Source organism: Cheilinus undulatus, linkage group 19, assembly GCF_018320785.1.
Source record: "Cheilinus undulatus linkage group 19, ASM1832078v1, whole genome shotgun sequence".
Taxonomy (NCBI): domain Eukaryota; kingdom Metazoa; phylum Chordata; class Actinopteri; order Labriformes; family Labridae; genus Cheilinus; species Cheilinus undulatus.
In genome coordinates this window covers 41,669,855-41,681,344 of record NC_054883.1, presented here as the reverse complement: position 1 = coordinate 41,681,344, position 11,490 = coordinate 41,669,855, and the positions used below count along the sequence as shown (strand labels likewise).

The 11,490-nt window shown below is 41.2% G+C and overlaps 1 protein-coding gene across 1 annotated transcript; it reads left to right on the top strand.

Moving 5' to 3' along the window:
- Positions 1–2,895: 2,895 nt before the first annotated feature.
- Positions 2,896–11,374, top strand: pks1 (polyketide synthase 1). Its single transcript, XM_041813877.1, has 6 exons — positions 2,896–2,953; positions 3,041–3,194; positions 4,245–4,405; positions 4,502–4,705; positions 4,792–4,973; positions 5,918–11,374. Exons 1-6 carry the CDS (start codon positions 2,896–2,898, stop codon positions 11,372–11,374), a joined length of 6,216 nt encoding a protein of 2,071 aa, XP_041669811.1.
- Positions 11,375–11,490: the final 116 nt, after the last annotated feature.

The window sequence follows — 11,490 nt, the reverse complement described above, 5'->3', positions numbered from 1 at the left end:
TGGGATGGAATGTACTCATGTGGCCACTTGGGGGCAGTGTGTCTGTTGCCTGATGGCAGTGGTTTTCAAACTTTTTTCACCAAAGGCACGCCATATTTAAATCGATGCAAAACAGACTTTTTAAATAACGTTACAGTCAAGGTGGCCTATAAGGGGAGATAAAGGGGAGAGCTTTCTGGGGCCCAGACAACTGGGGGATCATTTAGACCACAGGTGTCAAACTCAAGGCCCGAGGGCCAAATCCGGCCCACAAGATGATCTCATATTTCTGTTCTAACTGTCCCATCAGTCTGACGTCTGCAGATTTCCTCAAGTATAAAAATGTGAACTTATCCTGATGATTTAAGATATCCTTGTTAAGTCACAAAATCTGGAAAAGTAAGGAGTAAAAATATTTAGATAAGAAGTCAGGAATGTGGGAAAAGAAACTAACTGTGTTTTAATTTCATATTTTCAATTTTGCATCTCATAATTAGGACTCAAACTTAGGATTTTGACTGTTTCTTTCATACTGTCAGCATTTCAACTCATAATTTTGGTGTCCCATGTAATATTTTTAGCTTTAAGATTCATAATTCTATTTTTTAAGTGATATTTTGACCTTTTTAACCAATTATTTTGTATTTTAACTCATACTTTTAACTCCAAACTTTGACTTCATGATCCCATAGTTTGACATTTTCAAAAATGTCATACTATGAAAATTATATTTTGACTTTTAATTTCATGATTACAAATTTTATTTCATATTTTGACCTTTTAAACTCATGATTTTGACTTTCTTTCTATTATACTTTCCATTAAAAACATTATTTTTCAATTTTAAATTCACGTTTTGACCTTTTTAAACTAATAAATTTACTTTTCTCAGATTGCGAGCCTTTAAACTGATCATTTTAACTTTTTAAATGTCAGAATCATTTATCATCAGTGCTTTAGTTTTTTTTTTTTTTCATATTTTCTTACTGGTGAAATGAGGTTGACAGTTTCTGGTTAAATCCTGACCCTGTTAGGCCCTCAGGTTAGACCTGAATCCAGAATCCGGCTCCTGCTGTGGCTGAGTTTGACACCCCAGATTTAGACGGCAAAAGTGGGCCAAACAAAGTCAGAAATGGGTGAAAAATGGTTAAAAAACTGGCTGAACAATGGGTTAAAATTGGCAAAAACTTGTTGAAAGTGTCGAAATAGTGGCAAAAATGGGTTACAAGTGGCCTAAAGAGTTAAATGGAAAAACAAGTAGTAAAATAGGTTAAAAGTGATAAAGAAGGTAAAAATTGGGCAAAAGTGGGTGAAATTGGAAAAAAGGTGGCGAAATAGAGTGGCAAAGTTGCATTAAGGTGGTAAAAAGGGGTTAAAAGGGATTATGGAGTTAAAAAACAGCCAAAATAAAACAAAATTGGGAGAAAAGTGGCAAAAATGTTGCAAAAATGGATAAAATGTGGCAAAACATTTCAGAAAAGTGGCAAAAAAACAGCGAAATGGTTTAAGATGTCAAAAGAATCAATCAATTTGACCCCCCCCCCCCCCCAAAAAAAAAAAAAATTGAGATTATAAAGTCTTGCATTTACAAGATTTCAAAATTTCAAGGGTGAGGAATTAACAGGGGAAAATTATTTCAGAGTTTATAAAATCTTAAATTTTTACATTAGGAGCTCAAAAATTTAAGATTTTTAAAATCATAATTTTACAGTGTAAAGCAAAAAATCAAATCAAGAAACTTCTAATCCAGGGTTCAGGCACATTGCTGCTTTTAAAGTCATGTATTTTTTTCTCATGAATTAACTTTTAAAACTTTAAATTTTTTAGTTGCCACTTTCTGCCTATTGTTGCCTCATTATTGCCACTATTAACCACTTTTTACGCCCCTTTTTGCCCATTTTAACCACAGCTAACCTATCTTTGCCAGTTTATATTAATTTTTCATCCCAGTCTACCTACTTTCCCTCAATTTTTTGCACCTTAAAGCCATTTCAGCCACTTTTTTAATCCACTTTTACCACTTTTTGTACCCATTCCTGCCAATTTAATCCATTTTTGCCACTTTTAACCCATTTATGTTCTTTAAAAATCCAATTTCAACACCTTTTCCATCATTTTTTGCCATTACTTACTAACTTAAGCAACGTCTTTTACTCATTTTAAATATATTTATGACAAAAGTTATTTCATTTTAAGCTTAACTTCCCAATGGACCACGATTTTGCTGGCCCCCAGTGTGGCTGGATCTGAAAACCTTCCCCTTTACCCCCTTATGGGCAGCCTTGTCTCCACATGACTATTCTTGAATGTTCACGGCTGTGTTCAACCTCCTTCAGGTCCAGTGGGGGTCCCCGGTCTCTGGCACCTTTATTTTGGGGGTCCCAGGCTGAAAAGGGTGAGAACCCCTGCCCTATAATGCAATAACTGATATCAGATTTTCAGTGTCAGTCAAATTAATCCAAATTAGATATTTTTCCAAAATCTTTCATCCCTAGTTAAATCAACTGTTGTGCTGGTTCTGATATACTGGTGGAATGATTGTGTGTGTGTGTGTGTGTGTGTGATATTAATCCCTAGTATTTTTTACCTCAGGTTACAATCCAGACATGTGAGAAGCTGACCAGATTCTCCCTAAACACTGCCCTTTAGTCAATCTGAAACCAGAACAAAGCTAACACACTGCTGCTGCTTTTAAATGCTCTTAACCTGTAATCAGTGTCTTTAGTTCCAGATGAAGCTAGCCCAGACATCGTTGTGTCCCCTTGTCCTTTCTCACTGACCCTCGGCTCAAAGCTTATAAAGGCTGGCAGGTGCAGAAGAACTATTTCCAACTGAGCAGTCAGGAGAGGCTGCAAGTTTAGTCTTGGTTTTAGAATAAGGCCAGTAGAACGGTTTTTCTACCATTTCTAAGGAACCATGGAGGATGATGAGGACGGCGTGGCTGTAGTTGGGATTGGATGCAACTTCCCAGGAGGTGAAACTTGCATTTTGATTTTTTTCAGAGTTGTCATTTCTTGTTTTCTATGGTTAACTGTAGGTACTGTGGTATGTGTCATTGAAGGCGAGGGGCTGGAGAGTTTCTGGAGGGTCCTGTTGGAGGGAAAGAACTGTGTTGTGGATATTCCAGCAGAAAGGTTTGACACCGCTACTTGGCACGACTCTGATGACAGCAAACCAGGAAAAATACAGACAACCAAGGCAGCTCTGATAGAAGGGTAAGCGTTGAAATACACTGTTAGTCCAGCGTTTTCAAAGTGTGAGGCAGGCCTCCCCTGGGGGGCGCCACAGAGCTTCAGGGGAGGAACCATAAACCAGAAAACAAAGTGATTCGCTTCACCAACTTCGGCTGTGCACGGAGCAAAATGAATAAACTTCAAGTAACTTTAAGGCAGTGATACTCAACGTCTGATTATTAGTGGCTCTTTGATATCTTCATTTTAAATATTATTCCCCAAGAAAACCTTAAAAAAGGGAAACTTTTTTGCCCCTGTATACCATTTTTTGACACTTTTCGTCCATTTTAGCATCCTTTTGTCATTAAATGCCACTTTTTTTCCTACTTTTTGCCCATTTTTACCACTTTTTTCCAATTTTCTGCCCTTTTTCACTTTTTTTCTGCCACTTTTTGTCCATTTCATTTACTTTTTGCCTACTTTTTGCCCATTTTTGCCACTCTTGACTGCTTTTTACCCATTTTTTTACTTTTATTTGACTTGTTTTTGCCACCTGTTATTCATTTTTTTGTCACTTCCATCCCATCTTTTTCACTTTTTATTTGTCCATTTTCACCCATTTTTGCTGCTTTTTGACCATTTTGCCATCTTTAACGTATTTTTATTGCTACTTTGGGCTGTTTTACTACTTTCACCTCTTAGATTGTGGCTCTTGCAGAGGTATTTTTCAACAGTTTGGCTCTTTGGTTGAGTAACGCTGCTTTAAGGATTATCAGAGCAGAATAATCAGACAGTATTGGTAATAAATTCATTACTGAAACCAAATAACTGATTACCAGGAAAATGGATGTTTAAGAACATTTGCAGACCAAAATATCAAAGATAGAAAAATGTTAAAAATATTTAAAATTTGACATAAATGTTGAAAATATGGTTAAGTTTTTTAAAATCTGGATCTTAATGTGGGTGGGGGTCCACCGAATGAATAATTTTCTCTTAGGGGAGGCTCACTCTCACACACTTTGATACCCCTGTGCTAGTCTTTCCTCTGGAAGATGCTTTACTTATGGTAGATTTGTCCTTTTTTCGTAGGTTTAATGAGTTTGATCACAGGTTTTTTGGCGTTTCTGAAGCTGAGGCTGATTTCATGGACCCTCAGCAGAAACTCCTGCTGCAGTGTACATACAGAGCATTAGAAGATGCAGGGATGTCACTGGAAGCCATCAGTGGAAGCAGAACTGGAGTTTACATCGGTAATGGATATTTCTCTACATCAGCACAAAAACAAATCCATTCAGTTTCAGTTTAATGAAACAAACGTTCAACATACTGCCTCTGTGATGCTGCAGGTCTCATGAACAGAGATTATGAAATGCTCAGAAGTAACAGTGCGTCCTCAATAAACCACTACAATGGAACTGGAACAGCGATGAGCATGGCGGCCAATCGAGTTTCCTACACTTTTAACCTCACTGGCCCTTCTTTATCCGTTGACAGCGCCTGTTCTTCCTCTTTGGTGGCTGTACATTTAGCCTGCCAGGCTTTAAAACAAGGTATTCGTTTCCCTCTCCCCCATATCATAAACAAATAGATACTGAACGTCAAATAAGAGTGTTTCATTTTATGTTTTTTCGACCAGGAGACTGTGAAATGGCTCTGTGTGGAGGTGTGAGCTGCATAATAGAGCCAAGAGTGTTTATCGCTCTCAGCAAGGCCAAGATGATCTCTCCAGAAGGAACCAGTAAACCCTTCTCCAGTAGAGCAGATGGCTATGGCAGAGGGGAGGGCTGTGGTCTAGTTCTCCTAAAACCTCTGAAAAATGTAAGTATTGAAAATAATCACGTTTTTTTGTAGCGCTGGAAGATTAGCAAAAGTAATCTAATTGTGATTTTTTTCCCCCAATATTGTGATTTAATATGAAATTGTTCTTAAGTCAATCTTTAGTAGTTTATTGACAAAATCAAAACCTCGCCCCTTTTTCTTTTTTTGGCCACTTTGCAATGTCTTTTTGCCGCCTTTTCCCCATTTTTTCCACTTTTATCCCATTTTTGCCACATTTTGCCCATTTAAGCTACCTTTTGCCAATAAATACCACTTGCTTCCTATTTTTTGCCCATTTTTGCCAGTCTTGACTGCTTTTTGCCCATTTAAGTCACTTTCACACATTTTTTTGCCATGTTTTTTGCCTCTTTTGGACCATTTTTTGAAACCTGTAACTCATTTTTTGTCACTTCTCACCCATTTTTTCTACTTTCTGACCATTTTATCACGTTTTCTCCCCATTCTCATCCCTTTTTCACCCATTTTTGCTGCATTTTGACCATTTTTGCCACCTTTAACTAATGTTTATTGCCACTTTTCACCACTTAGATTGTTAGATTGTGGCTCTTGTATGTGCAGGGTTGAGTAACACTGGGTTAAGGGCATTATCATTTTTATGTCACTCATTCTGATTAATAAAACAAACATAAAACACAAAAAGAAGGATTTTTGTAAACCATTCTAAAAAATGACACTTGAATGTTTGCATAATGTGCATAAAATCTCTTCTGCTGCAAAAAAATTGATTTATTAAACAGGTATTTTGACACGTTTCAAGTTAAAGAAATATTTCAACTTGTGCGATTTATAAATTGCTGCAGGCCATGTTGTAATTTAATCTAATTAGCGATTAATTGTCTAGCCCTATTTTTTAGTAACTTCTGTCATTAGAAACAGTTTATACAGGATATTGTTCACTAAAAGTGTGACTTTTTCTCTTAAAGGCTATAAAAGACTGCAACAAAATATGGGGTATCATCAGCAAAACAGCCATCAACCAAGATGGCCACTTTGTAACTCCAATCACCAAACCTTCCCCGTCACAACAAGAGGTCCTCCTGCGCAGAATCTACTCAGAATCTGATCTTGCAAATGTCCAGTACATAGAGGCACACGGGACTGGAACCCCAGTTGGAGACCCAACAGAGGCAAGAAGCATCTCAAACGTCATTGCTAAAGCCAAAGCTCGTGGTTCAGAGACACTCCTCATTGGATCTGTGAAGGGCAACATTGGACATACAGAATCGGCCGCTGGAGTGGCCGGACTCATTAAGGTACTCTTAATGATGAAACATGAGACTATTGTTCCAACTGTTTTCTTCTCAGAAGAAAGTGCAAGCATAGATGTCAAAGCTCTGAGTTTAAGTATTCCATCTAAAACTGAAAAATGGGAGAAAAATGGGTTTTCGCAGAAGTTAGCTGGCATCAGCAGCTTTGGGTTTGGTGGCACAAATGCACATGTGATTGTGCGAGAGTACGAACAAACAAACGTCCCAACTAATTCTCCAGAAAATGGCCCCAAACTCTTCGTACTATCTGCAGCTTCTGAGAAATCATATGGCCTTCTGATTGCTGATACCAAACAGAGACTTAGGAGAAATCAAACTGTTAACTTGCATGTTTTGTCCTACACTTCAGCATGCGGACGGACTCATTCAAGACACAAATACAGGAAGGCCTTCCTAGCATCCTCCCTCTCAGATCTAGAGTGTCAGTTGACATCTGCCTTGAAAGCAAAGGCTGAGCCAACAAAGACAGACATCCAGTTGGTCTTTGTGTTTTGTGGAAATGGGGTTGCCTACAGGGGTATGTGCAAGCAGCTTCTGGCAGAGTTCCCTGTTTTTAGAGACAAGGTCAGAGAAGTTCAGGATCACTTCCAGAACCATGAGAGCATCAACATCAGTCAGTGGCTCTCTGGTAGCAATGACAGTGTTGATTTCAGCAGGCCGGATGTTGTACAGCCTCTTCTTTTTGCAATTCAGGTTGGGATTGCCGCTCTCCTAAAGCACTGGGGGGTCATACCTGATGCCGTGCTTGGGCACTCTGTTGGAGAGGTTGCTGCTGCTCACTGCTCTGGTGTTTTGTCCCTTGAGGATGCTGTGAAAGTGTTGTACCACCGCAGTACTCTTCAGGCCGAGGTCACAGGGGGTAAAATGCTTGCTGTTAGTAACGTAGCTGTGGAAAAGGTTCTGGAGAATCTTTTGGACTTTTCTGGGGACATTTGCGTCGCGGCATACAACAGCCCTCAGTCTTGCACTCTGTCGGGGAATGCAAACGCCATCAACATCCTCCATCAGAGGCTGAAGACTGAGTTTGGAGATGAAAATATCTTCCTCCATGAGTTGGATGTCCCTGCAGGATACCACAGCCACATGATGGATCCTGTTCTAAAAGCCATCGAGGAGAATATTGATCCCCTGGCTGCCAACAAGAAGGAGTGCAGACTTTATTCTACTGTGACTGGATACAGCTCTTCACATGGTGACTTCAACACTGGCAGGTACTGGGCAAGGAACATCCGAGAGCCTGTCTCATTTGAACAAGCACTGCAAGCTGTCTCCAAAGAGGCAAAGAGAAATATGGTTTTTGTAGAGATTGGACCACGTAGGACTCTTCAAAGATACATACACGAGACACTGGGGAATAACACCGAGGTTCTTCCTTCTGTCCAGCCAAAAAGAGATTATGACACGATCTTATCTACTGTGGCAAAACTGTTTGAAATGGGCATCAATGTGGATTTGCCTCAGCTTTACAGTGGTGATAAGATATTTCCCACAGCTTTCCCAGTCTATCAGTTTGACAACACAAAAAACAAACTGGATTTTGAAGCCATGAGAAAAGATTCATGGGACGTTCCTCCCCAGATGCTTGCATCCCAAATAAAGCAAGGTAGCAAAGAGTACAGGTGCAATCTATCCTTAGAAACGATGCCGTATCTTTGGGAACATAAAAACAATGGCGTTCCCATTGTGCCAGGAGCATTATACGTTGAACTCGCCTTGGCTTCAGTGACTGCAAGTTTAAAGCCAAAGAAGCCTGCATCCTTGCTCTGGCTCAGCATCAAATTTGAGAATGTGCTCGCTCTGTCCTCAAACTGTCATAAGCTGAGAGTGATATTTGAAAATGTGAACAATGAGACTTCATTTAAAATCCAGTCTTCAGTTGCAACACATGCCTCAGGCACATACAGGAGTACAGACGGCCAGGGGCTACTGGAAGAACCAAGCGTTTGTCTTGACATGATATTCCAAAGGTGCAAGCAAGTGATGAGGAGAGAGGAGATTTATTCAACCCTTTCTCAAGCAGGATTTGAATACGGCCCTGTCTTCAAGCAGCTTGATGATGTTTATTTTGGAGATGAATTCAAGGAAGCAGTGACAGCTATTAAAGTTCCTGAGGAACTTTTAGGACACCTTCATGAGCATAGCATCCACCCTGTTCTGTTGGACTACTTCTTGCAGATGACCGCTGTGGTGGCTTTTGGCTGTCTAACAGCTAGACAAGGATTCCCTTCAGCCATCGATCGTGTAGCCATATCAGGACCTCTGCAAGAAAAAATGGTGATGTATTTGCGAGCCGCTCAACAAGCTCAAGATTTTCTCGATGTATGTGGTTGCTTTTCCAATCCAGAAGGTCGGGTACTGGTGGAACTTAAGGGGGTGAGGATATCCTTTCTGGACAACTGCTCAGATATTGTTCAGTCGTGGTTCTTTCATAATGCAACTGTTCAAGTTCCAGACAAGACAGACGCACCAAATCATCAAATGAAGGCGATAGTTTTTGAAGACAAACTTGGCATTGCTATAGGACTCCGGCCATATGCACACTCAGAGTCAGTGTTTGTGGAGAGCAGACAGAATTGGACGGCAGACCAAGTTCAAAATGTAGTTTTCCACTCACTTAGCTCTAGTCTGGATTTGGAGAATGTTCTCTTCATTTGGGGTGTAGAGGATCTCAGCCACTTGCCATCTGAGAAGCTGTTGAACAGCTTGGTGACTTGCTGCGAGCAGTTTCGACAGATTGTCTTGGCCTTGAAGGCGAGCAAACGCTCCTGCTCTGTCAGGGTCATAACCTATAGATCGACAGAAACAAACGTGGACCGCATCAGCGCAGGCTTCGTGCTGTCTGGTATGATAAGGGCGTGTGCCGCAGAGATTTCAAGTCTCTCTTTTCAGTTGATCGATCTTAATTCGTTGACCACCGAAGACTTTCAAGAACTAGTCAGAGTGATCAACATTTGCAAACAGCAGGAGGTCACAATCAGCGAAGGGCGAGCATCGACAACAAGAATAGCGCGAACGCCATTTATGGACAGGGCTTTATGTTTAGAGGTTACACATTCAGATTATCAGAGCGACTTTGTTGTCCAGACAGCAGATCCTTACAGAATGGCTCAGTTGTCAGCCTCCCCCTTTGGCAAAAATATAAATCCGTTCCAAGAGAATTCTGTTGAGATTCAGCTAACAAATGTGTGTGTGCATTCATCAGATTACTTTCCTGTCACAACCTCACATTTGAACTACGGCGAGGCTCTGTACTGGAACAAGCACACATCGCAAGATCACAAACTACTGGCTTTGGACTTCAGTGGTGTCGTCACAGCTGTTGGAAAAGACGTTTACGATCTTAGAGTTGGAGATCATATCGCGTCTTGTTATCCAGTTGCCGCCACCTCAAAGATGATAATACCTGAAGATGTGTGCTACGTGATAAAGAGACTTCCTTTCCTGAAAGAGATGCCATGCATGTCTTACTACATACTGGCATGGGGGATCCTGCAGGGGATTCTGTCCCGGGCAAAGCAACAGCACAGAAAGCTGGTCATCATGTCCTCCGACCCTGCCTCTGCTCTGGTGAAAGTTCTGGCTCTGACAGCAAACAGGTCTGGTTGGAATGTTTCCTCTGTGTCACATTTAAAGGGAGATCCGCGACATGTTCATCAATACCATGCATTCGTTTTTCTTCCACCGTTCAATGAGTCTTGGAAACAGTTATGTGACATCACTGGAGATGTTGTTTTTGTATGTAGTGATCATGTGTCAGCTTCAATCACAGCAAACGTGTTTGCATTGAAGAATGAACATGTGCATGTGCATAAACTCGATGTGAAGCGTGTCCTTCAGAGAGCTAATCTGCAAGAACAGAGCAGGAATATCTCTAACTGGCTCATATCTTTAGGGTTTGATACCAGGTCACTACCTCTGAAAAGTGAGACTTTCCAGCCAGACCTTCAAAATGACGCAGACCAGGAATCTTACTTCACAACAAAGACAGTGAAGCAGATTGTTCTGAGAACCTCTGATAGTCCGGTGTCTGATATCCCCATGCGTATGAGTCCTGGTCAGCTCTTCAACCAAAACTGTGTGTACATCGTCACTGGAGGGCTCTCTGGTTTAGGACTGGAGACGGTAAAGTTCATCGCCAGTAATGGTGGAGGCTGCATTGTCACGCTATCAAGAAGAACTCTGACAGATGAACTGCAGTTTCAAGTGGAAGTCCTTCAAAGAAGACATGGGGTGAGGATCATGAACATCCAGTGTGATGTTTCTGTGTCTCTGCAGGTAGAAGATGCGATCTCAGAGATTGAGCAAAGACTCCCATCACGTCCAATCAAAGGAGTGTTTCACAGCGCTGCAGTGCTGCACGATGGGCTGATTGAAACCCTTGATCAGTCCCTCTTCTGGAAGGTTCTACAACCCAAAGTGAGTGGGGCTCTAAATCTCCACTATGCAACCCTTCACAACAAACTGGATTTCTTTGTGTGCTACTCCTCCATCTCTTCCTTCATCGGCAACGCCTCCCAGTGCAACTATGCAGCGGCTAATTCTTTCCTCGACTTGTTCTGTCATTACCGGAGAAACATGGGACTTTCTGGACAGTCTATCAACTGGGGTCCTCTGAATCTTGGCCTCTTGTTGAACAAAGACCATTTTCAAAAGTTCCTGGAGGCCAAAGGGATGATGATAATGGATGTGTGTGACATTCAAAAGGCACTTGAAAGGTGTCTCCTCGTTAACAGACCACAACAAGTCATCTGTAAGTTTAACTTCAGAAATCTTCACGTTCATGTTCTTTCCCAGAATGCATCTCTCAGAGAGCGGCTGTCAGCTTTGGTGGAAACTGAGCTAAAGGGTGATGCATGGAGTGAACTGAAGATTCAGAGTTTGTCTTCTACACATGAAAGTGTGAGAAAAATTGTTAGTGACATCAGCAATGTTGGGGTGGATGGGCTGGATGCTGACTCAGCTCTGTGTGCTCTGGGTATCGACTCCATGTTGGCCATGACTCTGCAGAATAAGATATTCCAAGAGACAGGAGTGAACGTACCTTTGGTCAGAATACTGGACCCCAACAGTACACTGGGCACTTTGGAAACTATTGTAATGAATGGTGAATGATTATGCTGTGTAAGAAAGGGCTGATTACTTGATAGTCGTAAGAAATATGAATCTAAGTGCAGGACAATGCTGCAGTGGAGGGGTGTCAAACTCAGACTGAGTCCGGACCAGATTTG

Bases quoted from the DNA above. Each gene is read 5' to 3' on its own strand.
- pks1 (XM_041813877.1), top strand. From the start codon at position 2,896: ATGGAGGATGATGAGGACGGCGTGGCTGTAGTTGGGATTGGATGCAAC. The intron at 4,706-4,791 runs GTATTCGTTTCC...TTTTTCGACCAG, and splicing joins CTGCCAGGCTTTAAAACAAG to GAGACTGTGAAATGGCTCTG. The intron at 4,974-5,917 runs GTAAGTATTGAA...TTTCTCTTAAAG, and splicing joins TCCTAAAACCTCTGAAAAAT to GCTATAAAAGACTGCAACAA.